This window comes from Camelus dromedarius, chromosome 14, assembly GCF_036321535.1.
Source record: "Camelus dromedarius isolate mCamDro1 chromosome 14, mCamDro1.pat, whole genome shotgun sequence".
NCBI lineage: Eukaryota > Metazoa > Chordata > Mammalia > Artiodactyla > Camelidae > Camelus > Camelus dromedarius.
Genome location: NC_087449.1, coordinates 43260384 through 43285119, shown reverse-complemented (window position 1 = coordinate 43285119; position 24736 = coordinate 43260384). Strand labels below are relative to the sequence as shown.

Genomic DNA, 24736 nt, shown 5'->3' with positions numbered 1-24736 from the left:
GCCCTTCGTGGACCTGGAGCCAAAATGAGAGCTAGTTACTCGGGCTGGGTTTGGGGCCTGAAGGGAGGCAGTAGCTGAAGGCATGCACCATCCGGGCTCATCGGAGGCCATTGGGGTGGTGGGCCATGTATAGCAGATGGTTCTAGGAAGTGAGCTTGGCCTAGCTGAGGGAAAGCTGCCCAGTCTGGCTGGTGGAGCCCAGCTGGCCCCAGAGTGATTATGTTTCTGCTCAGATCCCTCCACTAGCTAAACTGACCTGAAAGACTGACTTTCTGTACCACCTCCCCCACCTCCATGCTGTGCCACTCATTTCCACAACAGCCCTTGGAAAAGAATAGGCAAATGAACATTTTAGCTAATGCCTGTGTGTGCCGTGCGTAGCACCAGCCAGGTTTTTACATTTGCATTTCCCTATGTTCTTGAAACATCCTCTGTTGAAATATTACCCCCATTTTGCAGATGGGGAAACTGAGTCTCAGAGAAGTGAAGTGACTTGGCCCAGATCACACCAATTTTAAGTGGCCAAACTAGAAGCTATACCCAGGTCTGTCTTACTTCCAGTTTAGTACTTTTTCTAATATATTTGCCAGAGACAGTATAGGAGAAATCAAGAATTTCTGCCTATTCTAGCTTATGCTTTATTTCATGCCTACCACTGAGATCATGCTGTAGCTTTTTGAAAACACTTCCCATCTGTTGCCCCATTTTATCCTTATAACATTCTGAGAGGTAAGTAGAACAGGAATGTAATAATATATGCTGTTTATTAACTGCTTATTGGATGTCAGGTGCTGTAAATTGCTTTACCTGCAGGATTTATTTATTCCTTGCAAACAACCCTGTGAGGTTAGGTGCTGTTATCATTCACATTTTATAGATGAGGATGCTGAGGCTCAGAGGGGTTAAATGACTTCCCCAGGATCACACAGCTGGTAAATGGTGGGGTAGAATTTGAATCCATATCTTTCTATTTGTGGGACCTGTAAGCTTAATCCTCCAAATGTACCAGGTAACAATCACAGTGTTTACTAGTAATAGGCACCAACTTTTACATAGTGTTTTAAGATTTATAGATACTTTCACATACATTACCTTGTGTGATTTCCCCCTAACCCCGTGAATTAGTTTTGCCATGTAATATCATCATCCCCACTTTCCAGATGAGGAAACTGAGGTTCAGAGAGGTAAAGAGATCAAGTGAGTGGCAGAACCAGGACTAGAACCTCTGCCTCCCAAGTCTCAGTGTCCTTTATGTGACCCCTTTGGTCTGTTCACATGCACTCCTCTCTCCTACAGATCCCTTCTCCCTGGGCCCCCAGGCCCTCCTGCTGCTGCCTCTGCCTGGGCCATGTCTTCCTCAGATGAAGAAACGCTCAGTGAGCGGTCGTGCCGGAGCGAGCGGTCATGTCGGAGCGAGCGGTCTTACAGGAGTGAGCGGTCAGGAAGCCTGTCTCCCTGTCCCCCAGGGGACACCTTGCCCTGGAACCTGCCACTGCATGAGCAGAAAAAGCGGAAAAGCCAGGACTCGGTGCTGGACCCTGCGGAGCGTGCTGTGGTCAGAGTGGCTGGTAAGAGAGGCCCCGAGTGGGCTTGGTGCCTGGGAGCGCGGGGCGAGTGGGCTGGTGTCTGGCTAGGGCGGGGTGGGGAGTGAGGGGCCCTCCCAGGGCTCTCTGACAAGCCAGCTGGAATCCAGTTTGGTACTATTACTATGGGAAAGATGATGAAAAAAAATTAAAGAAAAATTTGAAAGAGGAAAGTTTGCCTCTCCCAGTCCCTGTGCGCTAGCCTAAGGCTCGGCTTCCTTTCTGTACCTTCTTCCCGCCTTTGTCCCCCTGCAGTTCTCGTCTCCATGCATCTGCCTTCATGGCTCATGTACCACCCTGGATCTGACTTTTTTCACTTACTCTTACATCAAAAAGATTTTCCATATTACGTCTTAGGCTTTATAGTTACCGTTTTTAAAGGCTGTGTAATATTTCATGGTTTAAAAAATCCAACTCATTTTCACTTTTTTGCCACAGTAGACAAGGCTGCAGTGAACATTTTTATGAATAACAACACGACTTCCATGGGGTTATGTCCTTGGGTTAAAGTCTTTGGAGAGGGCAGTTTCACTCACATCGCCTTCTTAAAGTGTGGGCCAAGCTTACCTTTTCTGCAGTGCAAGGGCTGGGGCTGCTGCCCCTTTGCCACACAGCAGAGCAGGGCAACACAGTGGTCATGAACCCAGACTTTGGAGTCAGAGAGGCGAGGTGTTAGACTGTGGCCCTGCCACCTACCAGCTGTGTGATTCCAGGCAAGTCTCTCACCCTCTCTGAGCCTCATTTTCCTCATCTGGAGAATGCTTCCTGTATAGGGCTGTTTTGAAGATTAGATGAGATAATGTATGTAAAGCTCTTAGCACGGCTTTTGGCTCAGTAAAGGGGAAGTGCTCTCTGCTGCTTCCACCAAAGGCATCCAGAGCTTCCTCCGTGGGTTGTGCTCAGCATCTCAGCAGGCGCTGGTGCCAGAATGCAGACAGACAGACAGACGAAGCAGTGCCTGCAACAAATTCAGTGACATCACCCACTTTCAATCCATCACCAAGGCCTGTGCTGCGGCCTCTTTTGTGTCTCTCAGACAATGCACCCTGCCCCCTCCGCTTTATCATCTCTCACCTGGACCTCCCAATGGCCATCCCATCATTCTCTCGGTCTTGTCCTTCTTCCTCCCCAAGACTGACAGAATATTTTGTTTAATGCAAAGACCTGATTCTGTTAGCTGCTTATGAACCTTCTTTGTCTCTTCGTTGCCTGTGGAATAAAGGCTGTAGCATGAACACCCATCAAAATCCCCTCTACTTGCAGGCCCCCTGCCCCACTGAGGTGTACCTTGACCCTACAGGTGTGCATCTTGCAGGATCAGACCTCCATGCCCGAACTTTCTTCTCTGTGAGGTGCTAGGAGCCCCTCCTCCTCTTGTAAGTGCCACCTCCTCTGTCCCTAATGCCCCCAGGGGTACCCAGAGCTCCCTCCTCCGCTCTCGTATTCATGTCTTTCTCTCCACTGTGTTCCCTTGTGCAGTGTAGCGGTTATCCCACAGGGTGCCCGTCACTCCCTCAGGTTGGTGAGCACTTCTGGACCGTGTCTTGTTTATGTTCCCCCCTGCCCCCAGCTCCTTGCACAGGGCCTTGTGCACGTTGGAGATCAAGCAGGTTTGAATGACCGAATGAATGCAAGGAGTGTTTAAAGGATAATATGTGACAGATTGTGATCCAGGAACAGGCAGTGGGCTGTGATGAAAAGCTAGGTAGGGAGAGGGTTATGTGGGCTCATGTAATCAGGAGAGGACTTTAGATGGGTGAGCTTCAAGGAAGGAGACTTGGAAGACAAGCTGGAGAGTTTGAACCCCTTCTGGTGGGCAGTTGGCAGCCCTTGGAGGAAGGACTCTAGCCCTTCTTGAGACCTTTGGGCCTATGACATCAGCCAGTCAGTAGAGTTTTACAGCTGTCCCTAGGATGCAGGAACGGCTTTATTTGTCTCCAGTCTTGAAGGATTCCCCCACCTCCTGCCATGGAGAGGTCTCTGGATTCACAAACCCCTCACTCTCCAAAAGGCAGCAGAGTGGAGGCCTCCTCCCTTCCTTATACCCTCTAGCCCCATCCTCCGTTGCACGTGCGTACAGTGGGCCTTCCATATCCGCAGATGTGGAACTTGTGAATACAGAGGTCAACTGTATTACGTCATTTTATAGATAAGGGACTTGAGCATCCTTGGATTTTGTTATCTGCCAGCGTTCTGGAACCAATCCCCTGCACATACCAAAAGACGATTGGACGTATAGATCCCTTTGTGATGAATTCCCCTTCCAGGCTTTTCTGAAGTGTCCCAGGGGGTCATTTGCCTGCTGTTTAACATTCCAAGTCTAGAAATGGAGTGGACTCAAGGGGGCTTAATCCCCAGGGATGCTGTTGGGTCCACTGAGCAAAGGAGTGGTGGACGCTGTGCTGTTTCCAGCATCCATGGCTGATCTTACGTCCTGACACTGCCACACGACTGTCTTGAGGAGGGGGCTGGGCTGGGGAGGCTGAAAATGGGGAGACTACCATGGTTAAAAATAACTGGCACCCTGCAGTTGGGCGTGTCTGCTGGCAGGAGAGAAGAGAGGCAGCTGAGAAGAGGCAGGACCGCTACTTCAGGGTCTGGCTGAAATCTCCCTGTGAGTTCAGAACGTCGTGGGGGTTCTACCAGAGTAATTAAAAAGGCAGCCTTCCTTCTGTGGGGACTGCTTCCTGTGAGGTGCGGGAAGGGCACGTCTGGGAGACTCTGTGTGCTCTGAGGCTCTCTGAAGTTAGAACTTATTTTCTGGGAGGAAATGAAGTCAGTCTTATCCTGGAAGCCAGCTGTGGCCTGTGCAGTTTTCTCCTCCCCATGGGCCTGGATTATGGAGCCACGTGGGGGTGTCTGAATCAGTCTCACCATATCCACAAATTCTCCCTTCCCTGGCCTCATTCGGTGTCCTGAGCTGGAGAGGCCTGATGGGGGACCCCCACTGATCACACGTGTCGGATGGAGAGGCATGTCAGGGCCAAGAAAACTGCTGATCTCAGTCTGTAAGTCAGAACAGGTTCTAGGGGCCCCACACAAGCTGTAACTCGATTCTTCCCATCCTTGTCCTTTCCTTCCATTTTCTCTCTCTCTTCTTTGCCAGCCCTGTTCTCAGCTCCTGAAGCCCAGCCGCACTGAAGTAGAACAATAGTCATTAACGAGAAAGCCTTGTTTCTGTTGATGGTGTATGTAGAGATTTCGTAATAACAGTGCGTTAGGTAGGACACGTGTTAGGATCCGAGGCCCCGAGGGTTTAAGGGACTTGCCTGTAGTCACACAGGATGGTAGACCCAGATTTTCTAACTCCAAGTACATTGCTATTTCTATTCCCTCAGGCAATACCTGGCAACCAGGCCAGCCTGAATCTTCTGCAGGTGACACTCTGTATAGCTGACTTGGTCCCCAGACTCACCTGAGAATCCTTCTGGCTACTTCTCAGAAAGGCCTCAAGACCCTGGCCTACAGAAAAAGGCAGAGACGGAGATCTAGTAAACTTTGGCTCGTGGAAGCCCTCTAGCTCGCTGTAGTTACTGAACAGCAATAGGAATGTCCTTATTCAAGGAGGTGGGGGGCTGGGGAGGGTACTTGAGCAGGGAGCACAATCCCACAGGTTGCAGAGGAGAGAGGAGGGAAGGCTGTATCCCTTGGGGCTTGTGAGTCGTAGGCGAAAAACAGGCTGCAGGTCACATGGTTGTACACTGCGCGCCTCTAGGGGGCGCCATTCATACTTTTTGTCATTGTAGATTTGTATTTTATTGTGACATGTTTCCTGCAGATGGCAGTAAAGTGTCTGGAAGAAAGGAGCCTGTTTGGACTAGGGGATGGCTGGGTGCAGGAGGGATTCCTCATCTCCCATCAGTCAGGTGTTCATCTAACATCACATATTCAGGACCCTCCCTGTGTTTGGCACGGATACTTAAAGATGGCTTAAAGAAGATATGATCCTTTCTTCATGGAACTCAGTCTAGTTGAGAGGACAGAAGGGAAAATAATTCTATTGCTGTATGTATTGTGAAAGAGGGGAGCACAGTGACTCAGGGCCAAGGACTGGCCTCCTAGTTAATCAGTAGAAAGCATCTATAGGATTCGTTCTGGGGAGCCCATCAGCAGCTGCTGGTGAAGTCACCATCTCCAACATCTGCTCCAATGTGGCCTCTGCCAGGAAGCCTTCCCTGATAGCTCCAGTCAGACAGCAATTGTGTCTCTACCCAGCCTTTGTTTTGCTGGCCTTATATTAAAGTTTATTATTTCGAAGTGTGTTTCTTCAACCAGATCTCTAGCTTACTGTAGTTAGGAGGCCCATTTACCTTTCCCAGTGTTGCCCCAGGATCTTACTCTGAGAGTGTGGACTGTAGAATCTAGAGGCTCAGTCAGGGTTGTGAAATGCAGCTCGGATGCAGGTGTTTGCTTCTGCTTTCAGAGCCTAAGCTCAGCTGCTGGAGTCACGCGGAGGCTTAGCCCTGGGGAGACAGCCTTGAGAGCTCGTGCCTGGTCAGAGGAAGGAGCCTGCTCCTCTGGGCCTGTGTATCTCTCCTCCAGGTTGGAAGCTCTGAGAAGGTGCCTCTCTGCTTGTTCATTCATTCATTCATTCATTCAATAAAAAATTGAGTGTAGCCCCAGCTAGGTACCAGGCACCATGGAGACAAGTGGATCTGGAGTTAGTAAACTTGGGCAAAGGACTTCACTTCCTAGGGCCTCCGTTTCCTTATCTATAAAAGGGAGATAATGACATCTGCTCCGAATGATCATTGGATGAGAATCAGAACGTGCTAGACAGTGTGTTACTCCTTGTGTCTTCCCTGGGAAGCTGAAAGAGGCAGAGGAGACTCCAGGAAGCCAGTAGTTTCCCAGGTGAACAAGGAAGGAGCCCCAGGCCTCTTAGTCCTGTCCCTTTCTTTTGTTCACTCTAGGGCTTTATCAGAGAGCAGGTGGAAATCTGTGTGTATGTGTGTGTGTTTTCCTGGCTAAGCAATGATGGGAAGAAGGGGATGCAGGGGTGGGAAGCAGAGCCCTGAAAACAATCCCATTGGGAATTCCTACTCCCGAGCCAGCAACCTTTCTTGCCCTGAGGCTTTAGAGCTTTGAGCCCAAGGAGGCTCCTCTTCCTTTCCAGCACCTCTATCTCTTCCTGGCAGTATCCTCAGAGTCCCTGGCCCTGTCCTGGAGCTGTTTCCATAGCAGAAGAGATGGACAGGAGAGAGTCCCTGAAAGTGGGGCAGAATGGATTATAGCTACACACCACCAGCTCAGCTCAGCTCTTTGAAAGTAAAACTAGGTCACATTAGCTGCAGGGATGGAAAATGACCACGTGGGCACAATTCTGTTCAGGCAGCAGAAAAGACAGCCAAGCTGTCCTTTCTCTGAGGCTCAGGGTCCCTGTGGGACCCCAGCTGGTGAGGGAAAGTGGTTGTCACGTTGCAAGGTGCAGTCTTTATGCCGTTGGGCTCCCTTCATCCTTTTTCAGTGGCTTCCCAGGTGGCACAGAGACAGGTTTGGAATGGCTGTCTGACTCACGCCTTTCTGTTCTGGAGCAGCCTAGGACTGAGGCTAGGAATGCGGGGGAAGGACTGGCTCATCTGGGGGCTGTGGAAGGCTGTCATTTCTCAGCCCCGTGGGGCCCGAGATTTCATGCTGACAGTCAGCAGGGTTTAGGGCTGCACTTGTCTTTTATGCTAGAAGTCTTCCCCTGGTGACAGGTCTGTGAACACACCTGGATGTGAGCGTTAATAATCCATCGTCACCAAGGTGCTGTCCTGAGCCTGGCCAGTTGCTGTGGCTGGGACCTGCTGTGATTTGGCCCTGGATCTGTCCATGGCCACCTGTCGGGTAGAAGCCTGCCAGCTTCCTGGCTCTGCTGTGGCTCTCCTGCTGGGGCAGAACTGGTGCTCCTGGCTGGAATCTCCATCCAGACTTAGGATGCTGCTGCAGAGACTGGAACCCCTGTACCTTGCAGAGTGATCATGGGCTGAAGTTTCTGTCCTCAGCTGTGTCCCACTCCTGCCCCAGGGGGTACCAGGCTTTTGCCTTGTGGCTGAGGGGAGAATTCTGCCTGGAGCCTCAGTGGGTGTGTCTCTAGGCATGTTCTTCCGTCCTCATTCCCTCCTTTACTCTTTTCCTAAATCTTCCATTCATTCACTCAAGGGAATGGCTTTGGGAGTCAGCTGGAGTCCCAGTTCCATTACTTGCCAGTTGAGTGACCCTGAGAAGTTATTAACCTCACTGAGTCTCACTTTCTCATCATTAAAACGGAGGAGCAAGAGCGCCACCTCTGCATCCTGCAGGGTAGATCAGACGAGGCGGTGAAACTGAGGAGCCTGGCCCGTGCGTACTGTGCAGTCAGGCTTGATGTGTGTTAGCCATTCTCGTGAATATCATTCATTCACTCATGCACTTGATCACTAATTTGTGATTGCATTGGTTTGTGATTGCACTGATTCTTTCCTTTGCTCATGCATTGATCACACACTTGTTCATTTAACACATATCCCCAGGACTGCTTTGTGCTTTGCTCACTCGGACTGGGCTTCAGAACCCAGCTCCCGCCTGTGAAGGCAACTGGACAGCAGCATAAGCTGTGCGCTTTGCAAGCCCAGAGTTGTGAGGAACTTCCGCTCTGCCTCCTAGGTTAGAGCAATGATGGCATTTGATCTGAGGCTTGGAAAAGAAATAGGAATTTGCCAGGACAACCTGAAGAGAGAGTGCATGTCTCTGTTGCTTGTTTCTATTCTTGCTCTCTTTTCTTTGGCCTCAGTAGAAAGGAAGGAAGAGAAATGAAGAGAGAACAGCTGGTGGGAGTTAGGAATTAAAGAATCCAGGGGGTGGTTTGGGGAGTTGAACTCTGGACTCAGTCCAGTAGCTCCTGAGAGCTGATGCCAGCTGGGATCCCCTAGTAAATGTGGTTGGAAAAACTACTGTGTACTGAGTCCTCGATGAGTTCCAGGCACTTTACGTGTATCATCTAATCCTACAGAACCCTGGGAAGTAGTTGCTATTCTCCCTGTTTACAGAAGAGGAAAGTTGAGGACCTTGTCTGAGGTCATACAGCTGGCTGATCGTGGAGCTGGGATTCAGCACTGCTGAATGTGCACAGTGTCCCCTGGAACACAACACGAGCTGTATGTCCTTTGGGGTTGTTCATTGCTGGGGTTCAGGCTGGTCTACCTCTAAATCCCCTGAATTCTTCAGAACATTTATAACATATACTAAAGTGGTGAGAATGCAATGAACCTCCATCACCCAGAGTCAAGAATTATCGATTCATGGCCAATCTTATTTCATACACGCACCCCAGTTCTGCCTCCCCAGTTACATTGATGGAAGTTCCAGAAGTCTTGTATTTTTCACCTCCCACACCTTTAAACTATTATATTGCCTTGCCCCCAGTAGGAAGCATATCAGCTCATCTGCTCAGTAGTCCTCTCTGAAGTCTGGTCAAGTTCCACTGGCCTATTTCACAGATGCATCATGAGTGATTCTGACTCCCAAATATCGGGGCTCCAGGGGGAGTTCAGCGTTGCTTGTCTGGTCCTCAAGTCCTTCTAGCTGGCGGTTCATGCCCTACACCCAGAACACACAGAGCTGGGCTGGAGCATACCTGGTTCTGTGTCTGGAAATTTGATTTCCGAGGATGGTGTCTGTTTTGCCCAAAACACTTCAAGTCCGCAGACCCTGGGTTTGAATCAGAACTCTGCCAATGTTCTTGAGGAAAGCACCCCAAAACTAGATTTCGAGGATTTGGACTTGAGAGACTGAAGATAAGGTGCAATAGGATTGAAGTCTTTAAAATCAGAGGGAAGGGATTCTGTTCTTGAGAGAGGGGCCTGTGACGCTGGTGAATGGTTCCCTGTGATTCTGATCTTAACCAAGAGGAGCAGCCACAACTCTCTAATGCCTGAGGTAGTATTGGTTGGGAGATGGTGTTTTAGGTGGAGGGGAGCTTCATGGTTAACGAGACACACCTCCCAAAGAGCACAGCCTGCCTTCAGCCTTGTTTGGTAAGAACTCCAGAGGCCTCCCACAGGATACAGCCCTTCTCCTGCTCCAGGGTAGGAAGAGAGATTGGGTGTGGTTGAGCAAATGGGGCTCATATTGGTCTGATTCCTTAAAAAGAGAAAATAACAGAACAGTTCTATTCACAGAGAGGCTGGGAGTTAGCAGAGGGGCCAGTACCTTTTCCAGCTACTGTTGATATGTTCCGAATGCCCAGCTTTGTACTTAGGATCTTACATGTTTTATTTAACCTAATCCTCAAAATAATTTCAGGAGGCGGATGTGCTATAGTAGAGGAAGCAGAAACCCGGAGAGTTCGGTAACTTGCCCACGGTTTCCTAGCCAGTAAGAGACCAAGCTGGGAATGGCATTACCTCTGCCTAGGGCAACCCACTGCCTCCCCCATTACAAGGAACAGTAGTTTAATAATAGCTAACATCTGTGCGCACTTCAAGGTTCACAGAGTGCCTTAACACCCATTATCTCCACTGAGCCTCGGGAAGCCTGGCGTGGGCAAGGCATTCCACGCCCCTTTGGGATAGCTGCCTATGAGGGGTCCAGCTTCTGCTCATTTCCCCTAGTAAAGATTGGAGATTCTTTGGCGTTGGCTCTATCAAACCAGGGGAGAAGGCCCAGGGAGAGGCTGAGGTGGAGAGACTTGGCCAGTTGCTATGGTAACCCAGATGGCTGAGTAACCATTTTGAGGGTTGCTATGGTGACGGGGTGATGGGCTGCCGGGTGGCTGGGATCTTGTCTTCCTGGGTGGCTGGCACCATCCAGGCCTCTTAAACTAGCAGTGTTGCATTTTCTGAACAGAAGAGGGCAGCACGACAGTGGGCAAAGCCTTCCTACTAGAGCAGATTTGGGAACTTGAGGCAAAGTTTAGTAAGAGGTTCCAGGGGCTGGGCTAAAAGGGAGCTTTGGCTGGGATTGGCTAAAGCTAGTGTCTGAAAGGATGATGGGGCTGGGCCTGGAGGCAGGTCTTCTGAGACTAGAACTAGAAGATTTTTGACTAAAGGATAGGAGTTGGGGCAGCCCCTTTAGTGTCTGGCTGTCTGGCTCTGGCCACTATTAGGGCACAGGAGACAGCCTGCCTCTGCAAAGAGGAACAGACAGAAAACATACACACTCACTCACACACCCTACTAGCAAAGAATTTATGTATAAAGCACCAATTAACACATGTAAAATAATGCAGCACGAGCCAAGCTGAAGAAGGGATGGGAGTAACCCCTCTAGAGACTGGAGGAGTACCAGCAGGAGAAATGACTTTGCACTACCCTCATTCCTCTCTGCATATGAAATGCCCTCAGCTCTTGGCCACTGAATGGACACTGAACTGGACTCTCAGTCGTCTTGAATCGCAGGTCTAGCCCCTATCCCCCCACTCCCATATGTCTTCAGTGAGGCTTCCATGCCTTCAGCAAACATTTACTGAGCACCTACCAGGTGCAAAGCATTGTGTTAGGCCCTATGATGAAGATGAAATAGATATCTCTGCCGCAAAGAACTTAGGAACCAGGAGATTAAGGAGGCAGTGATGCAGACACCCACAACACAACTGGTTGCCTCAGGGATGTGGGAACGAAGATGTAGTTGAGATTTTAAGGAGAAGAGCCTCTTCTATCTGGATTGATTAAAAATAACTGCAGGTCATTTCAGGTGAGCTTTCAAGGTCGGTAGGATTTCAGTAGGTAGACCTAGAGGATGGAGGACATTCCAGGCTTGAGTCTGATTATAGGGCAAGATGCTGCACGTGAGAGTATAAGAGAAGATGACACTGTAAAGGGAGGTAGTTGTCAAAATTTGGAGGACTTTGAATGCCAGACAGACATAAGGATGCTATGAGAAACAAGTGTACCCTCTTCCTCAATACCCTAGCCTTCTAGTTAGTCAGAAGCTGCAGGCAGCTGAGTATTTTAGGATCATCTGGTGCAGTCATTCATGAACTTAATCAAAAGTTAGAACAGTGGGGAGGGTATAGCTCAGTGGTAGAGCACATGCTTAGCATGCACAAGGTCTTGAGTTCAATCCCCAGTACCACCTCCAAAAATAAATAAACCTAATTACCTCCCACCCCAAAAAACCTAATGAATGAATAAATAAAGTCATGTAGAAAATGTAAAGAAAAAAAAGTTAAAACAAATATTTAATGAGTGCCCTGTATGTGCCAGGTCATTTGCTAGATGCTAAGGATCCTGTGGTGAACAAGACACACAACAGCCCCACCCTCAGGGAGCTAATGATTTAGTAAGGATGAAAGACACTGAACCTATAACTTCAAATGATGGTTTTTACCAAAGGGGAGTAGAGGGGCAGGAAGGCCTACTCATCTGGGGGATGAAGGCAGGATTCTCTGTGGGAGTTTCAGCAGAGGCCTGAGTAGGAGTGAGCCTGGCCCAAAGAGGAGAGCAGTGAAGGGTGATGGCCTGGGAGAAAAGCAGGTGGGAGGCCCCTGAGGCAAGAGAGCCCTTTGGAGGAGCTGAAGGAAGCTGCAAGTGGCTGGGCCTTAGGGAGAGAGGCACCTGGTGAGGCTTAAGTGGAGGACACTAGCAGAAAATAGGGCTTTATTTACTTGTATTACCCTTTCCGCCCACTAGATGGCCTCCTGAGTACATCCTGCCTCCTGCTGCCCAACTGCAGCCTCTTTAGAAATGCAACAGCAGTCTCACCATTGGAGCAAAGAAAAATCATAGACCAAAAGGAGAAAGCCTCAGAGCTGTCTCAATTGTGTGGTCTGGCTATAAATTTAGACTGTTGCTTGGAAAAAACCAAACACCTCCCCTTCATAGGCTTCCTTCTTCCCATTCCCCCAGCAGTCGCTTTGTTCCTCTATCCTTGTAAAATTTTCTCTGTATAAAACAGGAACATCAGCCAAACATGTGGACTTCCCCCTTTCCATTCATTAGAAGAATGCATTACTTCAAAATCTCTTGGGAGCATTTAAATGCAAATCTTGTCAGGAAAGCTACTTCAGTCTGAGAAGCCCTTCTAGTCACAACCCAAACCAGAACTTTCTTCCTTGATTACCATGTTTCTTAATAGGAATCTCAACCCCTTGCCCTCTCCCCCAGTCCAACCCCCCCACCCCCCACCGGTCTTCAACAAAGCCTCGTTGCCAGAACAGACTCTCATTCCCTTCCTGCCCTTGTCTTTCCTCACCTTTGGCAAACCTCAGTCCCAGTTCTTGAGGAACCTGTTCACTAACTGGTTGGGGGGGGATGGAGGGACTTTCCTATTCACCATAATGAAAACGAGCAGACAGATGTCTGCTTGGGGGGAGGGTGGAGGTGTGTGTCTGTGTATTTGTGTCTGAGCCTTCTTAGCTCGACTGGCATAAAATAATATAGGAAATGCAGATGACTCAGCACTGATACAGTCAAGAGCCCCAGAGTTAACATTTCTATATTCTCCGCTGTTTACGAAAAATGTGCTTATGCCATCAATCACTGACTCCTTCATTCTGCATCTTCTCCTAAAAGCCTTTTATTTTAAAAAGAATAAATCTCAGGCTTATCCTCTTCCTTTTCTTAAACTTAGCAACTGATACCAAACTGTGAACTAGCTTTTTATTTTTAACACACGTGATTAAACTGGAAGGAAATGACCATTTGTCCAAGGAGCCTCCCTGTCTATCCTCTTTGAGGCCCTTCCCTGTACAATCTCTATGCCTAGAACTTGGCCAGGCCAGCAAAACTTGATGGAAAAAGATATGATTAATGACTTGCTCACCCTATTTTGGATCATAGTATGATGTGGAAACAACCATCATGCACCTATTAGTGAAAAGCATCATCTCTTCTTGTTACTAATGCTTACTGAGCATTGACCAAATACTTGGCACTACTCATAGTTTACAAAGATGCAGGCCTTGCCCTGGGGTTAAGAAGCTTCTCTTAAAAGTCATGAGAATAGGAACTGAAATGGAAGCCCGAGTCCGAATTTTGTCTGCTCATGTCATATAAATTCTTTATTTATTTGCTAATTGCCATTATTATGAGATCAACCAGCCTAACTTTTAACCCACAATCACCTTTCTACCTGCCCCCTCCCCACCCTCACCCCAGCTCTCCAAAAAATCAAGTCAACAGACTTGCTGAAGCTGAGGATAATGGCTGGACAGGGATAGATGTGGGCAAATGGGTCACCTGCATTTACCTGAGCTGCTTATTCACTGTTCTTGGCCCCAACGCAGTCCATGAATAGTGGGACTGAAGGATACACAACTGAATGGAGGAGCAGAGGATGTTGGGAACTCCCTCCTCAAAATGGTCCCTAGTACATCCCTATCCATATTTACCAGTGTCCCTTCTTCACCCTTTCCTTTTCCCTGATGACAGAGAATAACTGGCTTCCCTTTTTCTTCACTGACCAGTTATGCTCCAGAATCCTTTTCTTTGTTCCATAACAGCCCTGGTTCAGTCTCAGGTCCCCCCGTTTCTCCCTTTTGATCTACGTCTCCCTGTTCCTATGGCTGTCACAATGGAATAATCCTGTTGCTCCTTTTCCCTGTAGATTTGTGTCCTCCTATCTCTCCTCTTATTCACCCATTGGTGCGGTCGGAATCCTGTTTTCATTCCCTCAGTTGTCATTTCTCAGGCTCTGACTCCTCATTCTTGGCCTGGTTTACTTCGTGGTGCTGGGTCTGCCCTCTCATTTTGAGTTCAGTTTCTTCCGTTTCAGGAAAACCCTTTGTTCCTGGGATTCTTTGTGGTCTGAGTGTTCCCTTGGCCTCACCCGGCAGCCCGTCTGGATCTTGCCCCGGTCTCGTTCTGACCGCGTCCAGCCCTGCGATCTATCTAGGTCTTTGGCCCTCTCCCTTCCCTTCAGTGTGTCTGGGTCCTTCTCCAGCCGCCGCATAGGCCCAGCTCGGTTTCTCTCCAGCCAGGGGGCTCCCTCCTTTGTCCCAGCTCGGGGTGCGGGTCCGCGCCGAGTGGGGCAGTCGCCCGCCCCGCGGAGTGGGCCCCGGGCTTTCCCCGCCGCTGCGGCCCACCTGGCCTTTCATCCCGACTGCCCAGGGGCCTCCCGCCCGGCCCGGCCTCCCGTCCCCAGACTCGGGCCCCCTCCCCGTCCCGGCCGGGCGGGGGTCCGCAGCCCCGGGAGCTGGGGGGCGGGGGGCCGCCTGGGGGGGCCGGGGACGCGCCGGGCCACGGAGGCGGCGGGTAGAGGGGCGGGGAGGGGGCCGGGCCTGGCGCTCCTGACGGGAGGAGTCGCCGCCGCCGCCGCCGCCGCCGCCGCCGCCGCCGGCGGGGCGGGCTGAGGGAGGAGCGGAGCCGAGGGGTGGGGAGGCGGAAACGCCAGCGGGACCGGCGGCGGAGCGCGAGCGGCCGGGCGCGAGCGGGCTGGGGAGCGGAGCGCTAGCGGCAGGCCGGGCGAGGCGGGCGCGGAGCGAAGAGCCGAGAACCAGGGCGCCGCCGCCGCCGCCCCCGGGTCGCACAAAGGCCGAGGCTGGGGCCGCCGCCGCCGCCTCAGCGCGCGGGCCTGCAAGCGGCGCCCGCCGGGGCCCCGGGAGAGCGCGGCGCGGGCGGCCATGGCCGGCTACGTGCCGGGTCAGCAGCCGGCCAACCGCAGCCAGGAGAAGGAGTTCGTGCAGGCGTACGAGGATGTGCTGGAGCGCTACAAAGGTGCGGCGGCGCTGCTAGGCGGGCGGCCCGAGCCGGGGACTGGCCGGAACCGGGGCCCGCGGCAGGTGGGGCGGCGGGCGGGGTGGCGCCCACCGGCGCTGGGGCCCGGCCGGAGCCGCGGTCGGCTGGAGCCGGCCCATTTCCCGAGTTGAGATGAGCCTCGAGCCCTCTCCCACCTGGGACGGCGCCTTCACAGCACGAGCTACATTATGTGCCCTGTTATCTGGCCCCCGCTGGAAGGCGGCGACGCCGGGCGCGTCGGAGACCCCACGCCGCGGGGAGTGCGGGGAGGAGGAGCTGGGCGCGAGAAACCATCCGTCCTCGGAGAGCCTCGGACCTCCGCGTGCCCGGCGAGGGTCCCTCACCCCCTTTTGTCTCCCTCGGCCTCGGATCAGTCGCGTGGCAGCCGAGGCTGTGAACCAACCACCTTGGTTTCTTGGGGGTCGGGGGGCAGCGGGCGAGCATCCGCCGGGATCCGTGAGCGTGCAGTTTCGGTGGCGAGGCCTCCTCCCGCCCCCAAACCCCGGGCTTCGAGCCTGATCCAGGCAGGGGTCTACTGCTCCCCACCAAATAAAGATTTGTCTTAGAGCTGGGATTTCCGCCCCTGGAAGCTTTCTTGCTAAGCAGTTCTGCAAGTTAATGCCTTATCCAAACCCCGGGTGCCTGCAGAGAAAGTTTTGACAGGCCCAGAGGGTCGGCGGACCGCATTTCCCTAACTGCTGTAGGTGCCCTTTAAGTGGAAGCCAGGGATGCGTGGCCTTGGGAGGCCCCTGCTTTGATCTTTAACATCCAGTTCTGGGATTTTGCTTTGTGTGGCGGTTGTGCTTGCCACAGACATGGAGACTTTCCCAGAAACTACATAGGCAGCACTTTCTCCTATTTTATTCAGCTCAGGCCCTTGTGACTGGGCCTTTAGTTTCTTTTCATCTAAAGGAGAGGAAACTTAGCCCTTCTGACCGAGTCCAGCATACTTGTTTACGGCACCTAACCAGTGAAGGGAAACTAATGAAGAAGCTGTAAAACCCTCCTTTTTTTTTTTTTTTTTTTTTCTTCTCTCCTTGTGACATTAGAACTCTGCTTGGGAATGCAGCAGAAAGAGAGGGAGGGAGAGATACGAAATGCTGAAATGGACCAGCTTAGGAGGCCTCCTAGTTCCCTTCTGCATCAGCTCCTCTAAGCTGTCCAGGTTTTCCTGCCTGCAGCAAGTTTTCTGTCAACCCCCTGTGGTCTTCCTTTTAAGAAATGTTGGTTCATTTCAGAGCACAAAGAGGTTGGATTGTGCTGCTGAACTTCATTGAAAAAAATGCTGCTAAGTGGATGGTTTCATCGAGTTTCCTTTGCAGGCTTTTGAGCTACACTGTGCTCTTCAGACGGAGGATGTTCTGGGCCTGTCTTGGGCTGTGACAGCTTTAAAAACCAGCAGAATTAAAACAAAAATTGGTGAAGAAATCTCAGTACCTCACTGGGTCATATTGCTGGTGGCCTCCAGCTGAAAGGAAGTTGAATTGTTAGCAAGTGAAACTAGGAAAGAAGGGGGAAGTAGGGCTCGTTCCAGGAGAGGCTCTTGTGTCCAGTCCTTTTAGCTGTCTCACTCAGTTTGGCCTTCCTCTGAATGACTTTGATCAGGTATATAGGAATTTGATCCCTCCTAGACACAGCTCTCTTTCTTGAGGGAAAGAATGAGTCAAAAATGGTTGGCCAGAGTAAATTAACTTGAGCTGGATGAGATCGTTGTGCAGTCTGCTCTTTGGTAGGTGCAGAAGAATTTCTCTTCCCCCCCACTGCACCATTCTCACTGGGAAGTCAGAGTGGATTAGCATCTGGGCCTCTTTGTTACTTTGCTGTATGGAATTCCTGCATTTTCCAGGCTTAGAAATCCCCTTACTGCTTTATAGGAGAACTGTTTGCCTAAGCTGGAATCAATAGAGTGACCAGGGGAGGTAGTTTGTGAGGGTAAAGCCAGGAATTAGTTTTGGAGAGACCTGGGGAAAGATATTGATGATGATGGGGTCTGAGACACTCACTGATTGGCCATGAAATTACTTCGATCTCTCTTTCTGCTGCTGTTGATTTGTAGTGTTCTCAGTCTACAAATGAAACTGGATTTTTGTATTCAGAAAGATAACTAAAGTTTTCAGCTGCATAAGATGAGATGGGGGCAAAGGTGAGATGGGAAGTGATGCACTTGTGGTGCGAAGGGAGTAGAGCAGTATGTACTGCAGCTGTATTAGGAATGGTTGTCAAGGATGGGTTTTCCAGAATTGTGCCTGGCGACCATTTCCCTGTGTGTTGGTAGTGAGCATGGTTTTGGCAGGATTAGATGATTCAGCATGGACATAAACACTCTCATTTCCTAAAGATCCCAAAGGCTCTTTCAGAGCCTGACTGGCCAGCAAATAGGAGGCATTAGATAATAACTCTGGATCCTAACATTTCAGAGTGGGCAGCAATTTGACAGAGTCTGGGTAGGTTATTGTTCTTCCAATCTTCCAATGAACAGTAATTAAATATCTGTTAGCAGTAACACAATGTTAGGCACTGGGGATACCGGCATTCAAGAGTGAGATCTGCTTCCTGCCCTTGGTTTCTCATACCTAGCAATAGAAAGATGTATGCACACAAGTAAGTGTGGTACTGTGGTAAGTGCTAGCGCAGAGCTGCGTATAAAGTACTGCGGAAGCAAGAGGAGGGATGATTATCTCCACCTGGGGTTCACCAGGAGCTTTGACAAAGGTGCTGACAATGAGTGAGCCTTTAGGGATGAATGGGATTTTGTCTGATGGAGGAGGATAGGGAGGGAGGAAGGCAGAGGGAATAAATAACACGTGCAAAGGCTTGAAGTATGAAAGTGAATGGAAGAGTTTGAGGTCCGGGAGTAGTTTGGTGTGACTAAAGGGCTAGAGTTTTGTGGGAGTAGATGATACTGTAAAGGACTCAGAGTCCAGCCTGTAAAGATTCTTTTATGGCTTTATTCCATGGACAGTGGAGGAATCAGCCATTGAAAGTTTTTTTTTTTTTAAAGCAACCATTTTTATGCCAATTTTATGACTTCATGATAGAAGACATACCTGACCAGTGATTGGAATACTTATATTGCTGTCTGAAGCAAGCACCCTTTTCCTTGTACCGAAGTGCTTGTGAAGTTTGTGATCAGACGGTTGCCTGGTAAACGTGGAAACAAAGAAAAGAGAGGTGCAGTGTTTTGAGGAATATTTCATTCAGATGATATATGGGCCAGTCACAAAGTTTTCCTCTCTGTGGATTGAGTTCCTTATGAACACCAACGGAAACTAAGAAGGAACAGTCAGGGAGGTGGCAGAAACTGTGATCTGATTCTTTTCCTAGCCTAGAGACAGGCTCTGTCCTAGGCCACATATGGGCATAGGTTTAGGTTTGAAAGAGGAGGTTGGAAAACAAACACAGTCTGGGTTCGTGGTGGTTGGTTAAGCAGAAAGGGCAATATATAAGTTGGTTCAGGAGGAATTAGACCTTCTGTTTTCACGAAACCCTAAAGACTAAAGAGCCAGGCTGGACTAGGAATAAGAGAAGACAGCAACATTCCAACATTGATAACATGGACTGTCTGGTACTTAAAAACTTCAGAGTTCTCACCAGGTGCCATGGATTATATGAAGCTAGTTAGGACTGATTTTTGTTTACCATATCACAGAAAAGAACTCATAAAACTTGCTAACAGAGGCTTAAATTAGAGAGTTGGGAATGAAGGCTCTGTATACTATTTAACATACAAAACCAGCAGGGCAGCATCACGTAGTAGGAAGAGACAAGGCTTGAATTTCTTCAGTCCTAGTCTTGCCGCTTAACTTCTGCTGTGAGACCTTGGGCAAGTTGCTTAACCTCCGATGGGGATGATAATGCTAACTCTTTGGGATTCATGAGAATATAAATGAGCTATTTGGCATGTATTGGGTCATTAATGCTTAGTAAAACTTTCATGTATGTAATACTTTGTATTTTACAAAGCAGTTTCATATTCACTATCTTAGTTGATTCTGGTAATATCCTGTAAGGAAAGTAATACACATGTGGGTAAATTTAGGCATAAAAACTTAAATTATTGTCCAAGAGCCAGAAGAGCCAGACTTCTAGATGAAGGTTTCATATGGTATTACAGAAGGAAATTTAAAAATCAGAGCAGCGATTAGATGAAGTGAGATAATTGTGAAAATGCTTTAGTTGTTAGCATGATTGTTAGTCTCATTATTGTTCTGAGTTTTAGCCTGTGAACTCCAGTCACACCTCATGTGGCCTACATTTCCAGATCTCTGAACTGTGAAGAATTTCTTTTCCTCTTTGGAAAATTTAAATCAATTGAAATTTTTATAGAAAAGCAGTGTAGTACAAAGTGATAAAGTTTTGTTAACACAGCAGTTGGAAAATATAGGCTTAGGATTTGGTGTTTTTTACCTAAGCGACACTCTGAAGCAACCTCTCGGTTAAATGTACACTCAGTTTTTAAGTTCCTTTTTAGAGCACATGAATTGGAGTGGATAGCTTCTAGACAGAACAATAGAGTAATTGCTACTTCTGGACATGGACAATGTTAATTCAGAAAGTGAGTCAAGTCCGTCTGCTGGGAAATCACAAGCTTTGGCCAAGTTTATGCTGTTGAAATCATAAAATGTGTGCATGTGCTAACAGTGCTTATGAGAGCTACTGCTTGCTTTGCTTACTGTCCTGGGCTTGCTTAGCAAGTGACATAATACACGCCAGGGAAATGCATCATCTGAGGCCTTACTGTCCTGGTACTTTTCAGTGCCAATTTCAGGTTTTGGAGATCATGGTAGCGAGAATACTTCAGAGTGCACATCTGGGAACAGGATCAAAGTCACAAGTAAACAATTATGGATTGCACAATGAGTTGGTAGTGTTTTCTCAGTGATCCTGAAAACACCCAGGCCTTCCTTTTACTAAATAAGTTTGGCCTTTTCAGCTTCTGGTTATTATATGTTGAACCACGTTGCGACTAGGTTGTGTGGTGTGCTAAAGCTGCTGCTTTTGCTCTTCATGGTTTTGATTGGCGTTTAAGCCTTTGTTCTCTTGCTTCTATCAGGGATCTTTACTAATTTCCTGGCCTGGAGGAGCCCTTTCAGGCCCGTTGGCTTGGTTTGTAGTATCTAAGTATGCTTATTTCAACTTTTTCTGTTGTTTCTAATAAAATATTATTTTTCCTACCAGAACTTCCTGGTTCCTGGAATAAATTACACTGAATTTCTGATTCTTTGTCTCCAGCTTTTTGGGCCTTCCCTAATTTGACTTGTTCTGCACACCCGACTATATCCACTGTGATGGCCCAGCACAGCTCTCTGCCTCACTGGGGCGGGTCTCAGTAATCCTTCCCCTGGGTACTCATACCCATCTCTGTGCTTTTATGTTCTCCCTTCTTGGAAAGCCCGCTCCCTTTCAAATCTTATCTCTTTTTTCTTATTAAAGCTAAGCTGAGACCTGTGTCCTCCATGCAGCTTTCTCTCATTCCTCTCTGAGACATTAATCTCCCCCCTTACTAATCTCTTAGAATGTCTACCTCATAATTAGTCTTTTAACTCTATATATTGTTTTGTGTTATTCTTGCATTGCCTCATGTCTGTTAGAATTGTTTCCCTAATGAGGTCTTATACTCTTACAGTGTAGGGACTTTTTGTACTTCTTTTGCCCGTGGTCAACTGGCAGGAAATTTCTCTCAAGAGAAAGGACAATCATAGCAGTGCTTTCAAGTCATATTTTAAAATAATTTTCTCTTCGTGTTATAAAAGTAATATGTATTTAATGTAGAAAATTGTAAAAATTACAGGACAGTGTATAAAGGTTTAGATAATATGCCTTCTCTCCGTGTGTGTTTGTAGGGTGAGGGTGGAGAGGCAGGTGGACCGATAGATGTGCTCTGGCTGGAGAGAACACAGCTCTCGAGGATAGGCCCTTTTGGACAGACTGGGATCTGATACCTTCAGCTTGCTTTGGCTCCATAAATTGTGTAACATTGTAAGTCTGCTTTCTCTGGGCACAAGCACTTATTTTTCTTTCTCTGTTCGAAACTGCTTACTTCTACATGATCATGTGTCAGTCATCAGGGATGTGCCAGTTACCAGGGATGATTTGGGTCCTTGCCTAGGACAAGTTAATTAATTGGTCAGTCAGCATCTTTCTTTTGGGCAAGGGCTTTGCCAGCTGAACTGCTGGATTCCCTCTTACCATAGCAAATTTTCCTCATGATTTTTATTCAGAAAGGTAAACACGATTTCTTTGTGTTGATGAAAAGAACAAGCTTGCTTGAAGTCGTTTTTGGAGTTCAGATGGTTTCAACTCGCAGGAGCATGTTTGATTGAAATATATAGGAAGGGATTTTGAGGGGGTCTGTGTTTTTCAGTCAGTCAACAACAATGAATAAGGTTGCTTTGTACACTACATTCTTCTAGTACTTAAAAGCAGATGTTGTGTTGGGGAATGTGTTAGCGGGGAGTTTGGAGGCCTTTAGGATCACTGGAAAAAACGATATTAAGATTAAAGGTAGAGGGAAAGAAGGTTCTGAATGTTCACGTGGGGAGCCTGAGTTTTATGCAATGGATGGGATTAACATGGTAGCTGTGTAAATGATGGATGAGAGTGGAGACCGACTCTCTAGGAGGTCACTGTTGTAATTGAGTCAAGAGGTTAGATTAAGGGATGTTAAAGAGGAAGAGGTATATTTGAGAGACATTTGGGGCAGGTACAGAGACTTAAGTTTAGATACCAACATTGCTAACTCTTTTCTGGAAGATTTTGCCTTGTAAAAAAGAACTAACTACTTCTCATGTCAGTGCTATTCCAAAACAAAGTCTTCGTTCTTGTATAAAAATCTTCTTTCAAAGATTTTGCCCCATTCTGAACTTGTTAGATAGTGCTGTGCATTTGAACCTATGAGACAAGTTTATGTTTCCTAGTCTTTAGTTTTCATTTAAATTATCAATGCTGAGTGCCCTGGAACACCCATTCTCCCCATTCTCTGGACAACCTTTATTGTATGCTTCCAGGAATACCTGCCAAGAACTGCGTGAGAAATCCTCTTAAATCCCTTCTAAAATCTTCCATTATATCTTGAAGTGCTAATCTCTCAGTGTGTCAGGGGGGTTGTTTGGAGGATCCATTCATTCATTTAATTAGTAATCATTTATTGAAGGTCTATTCTGAACCAGGCAGTAGGCAAAGTGCTGGGGAAACAAAGACATTGTCCTTGCATCTCAATGATCTTACAATTTAATGGGGAAAACATATTGGTATTCTGACAATTACCATCCATCGTAGGGAGTGCTATCACATAGATGAGTCTGGGGTCATGGGAGTGAAGAGGAGTACCCTTCTGCAGCCAGGGTGGGAAAGGGCCAGGGAAGGCATCCAAGAGGAAATGACCAAGCTGTCACCCAAAGGATTCGGGACTCTGGGCAAAAAGTTCAGGGCAAGGGCATTCTGGACAGAATGAACAGAAGCAGGGATGAGAGAGCCCGAGGAAGGAAATATAGGGTCTTGGTAAGGTGGAATGGGAGGAGGTGAGGGAAGGAGAAATGAGATGAGGTAGGAAAAGTGGGCAGGACTCAAATGTTGACTGGCTTTGTAGGTCATACTGCATAGAGTTTGGGCTTCGTCCTACAGGCTTTTGGGAGCTCTTGAAGGATTTTAGGCAAGGGAGACTAGGATTGGATTTACGTTTTAGGAAATAGTCCCCCTCTGGCAGCGCCATGAAGGAGGATTGGAGAGGGTTGAGCCTAGTGACAGACCAGTTAGGGGGCTGTTACAGTAATTTAGGAGTGATTAGAGTTTGAATTAAGGTTGTGGATGTAGTAATGTAAAGTGGACAAATCAAGATTAAGGGGTAAAATCCATGTGTCTTGATAACTAATTGAATGTGGTGTATGAGGGGAGAGGGAAGAACCTAGGGTGCCTTGCAGGTTTCTGTGTGGATGGGTGGTGTCATTAACTAAAATAGGAGTATAAGAGGAGAAAGGCTATTTGTGGAGACATGGCAGTGCTGGTGCAGGGAAGGTACTGAGTTCAGTTTTGGTTGCAGTGAGGTTAAGGTTTCTGTGGGATGCTGGGCAGAGGTGTCCTACAGGTGGGTGGCTGTGTAGAACGTGGGGCTCAGGAGAGCTATAGGCAAAGCAGTCATCACCTTACGGAATCAAAGCCACAGGAGTGGACCAGGAGATGGCTGAGGGAGTGTGTTTACAGTGAGAAGATGTTTGAGACAAAAACTCTGGGGAACTCAAAGGTGAAGGTGGTTTTAGGAACAGAGGAAGACGATCCCTTGAAGGAAATTGTCCACTGAAAGGGAGTGGCTAAAAATGTAGGACTGAAGAGGAGAGAAGTGAGTTCAAGAAGGAAGGTGTGTCACACGGTGTCAGATTATGTAGAGGTCAAACAAGATAAGGACTTCAGGCTCTAATATAAAGGTCACCTTTGAGGAGCATTTTCTACAGTGGTGTGGGGAGTGCAGTCCAGAAAGCAGTGGGTTGGGAGTGAATGAGAAGTACCCAGAGAGGAGTCAGTGCATTTTGAAATCTAGGCTTTGAAGGAACAGAGGGAGAAGGCATGACTGTATAGAGGGGGATGCAGCGTGGAGGGTGCTGTGTTCATTGTAACATAGGAGAGGCTTAAACATGTTCAAGTGCTCTTTGGAAAGAGTCAGTAGAGAAAGAGAGAGAATAAAGTTCAAGGGAGGGAGAGAATAGAATAATTGATGGGAGCATGGGATTCAGAACCCGAAGAGGAATGTATCTGATGCGAAAGATAAGAGGGAGGAAGGCAAGAATGCAGGTGGTTAGGCTGGCTGATTGGAGGTGAGGGAACTTAAGGGACTTTCTCCCCAGTGGCTCTTTTTCTCTCTAGAAGTAGGGGTGAGGTTATCTTCTGAGAGTAGGGACTGTGTGTGTGTGCGTGTGCGCACACATGAGCATGTACATATTCTTTCCCTCTGGCCCCGGAAGTACTCTGGGTGTAGATACTGAGAAGGTAGGCAGGTGGATTGATCCAGGATCTGAGTTTTCCAGTGTAGGTTTGATGGAAGAATAAGGGGTCTTTCTAAAAGATGTCACATCTACTTGGTTATCAATTGAATTGTTCTCTGGCTGGCTTGTATTTTGTCCCCCAGCAAAATTGTAAGTTCTTTCAGGGCAGGAACCGTATATGTAACGTTTGCATTCTTTTATATCATTTAGTAGAGTGCAGGGCAGAAATTGATTTTTCTGTCTCTGTTGACTTAATCTGACTTTCGTGGTCAGGGGCATCTTGACTCTTGACATAGAGAGGCTTTTCTCACCTGTGGTCTTTAATCCTCATCTCACTGCCTGATGTGGAGAGTGCAGGATTCGTTGGTTTGAAGGTGAATTCCAGGCTTGGATCGGCACAGCAGGCTAACTTTACTTTCTCTCCCCAGGGTAATTGAGCTTAGAAACATTTGTGCTTTCCATGAAGACTGCGGGATTAGCATTCCCTATTCTATTTGGACCAGGCTTGTGAAGACCAGGTTCTTGGCAGGACTAGACAGAG

At 48.3% G+C, this 24736-nt stretch overlaps 1 protein-coding gene across 9 annotated transcripts in view; it reads left to right on the top strand.

Annotated features, from left to right (window-relative positions):
- Window positions 1-24736, top strand: part of MACF1 (microtubule actin crosslinking factor 1) — a 313971-nt gene that overhangs the window by 1464 nt on the left and 287771 nt on the right. For 3 of the 9 annotated variants that reach the window (XM_064493716.1, XM_064493728.1, XM_064493720.1), the window contains one exon: window positions 1297-1568. In XM_064493716.1, the coding sequence (XP_064349786.1) occupies window positions 1349-1568 (220 nt within the window). In that variant the 5' untranslated portion in view covers window positions 1297-1348. Of the gene's footprint in view, window positions 1-1296; window positions 1569-15041; window positions 15200-24736 lie in introns of those variants that run through there. The other 6 variants (XM_064493729.1, XM_064493730.1, XM_064493725.1 and 3 more) reach the window with 3 other exon arrangements.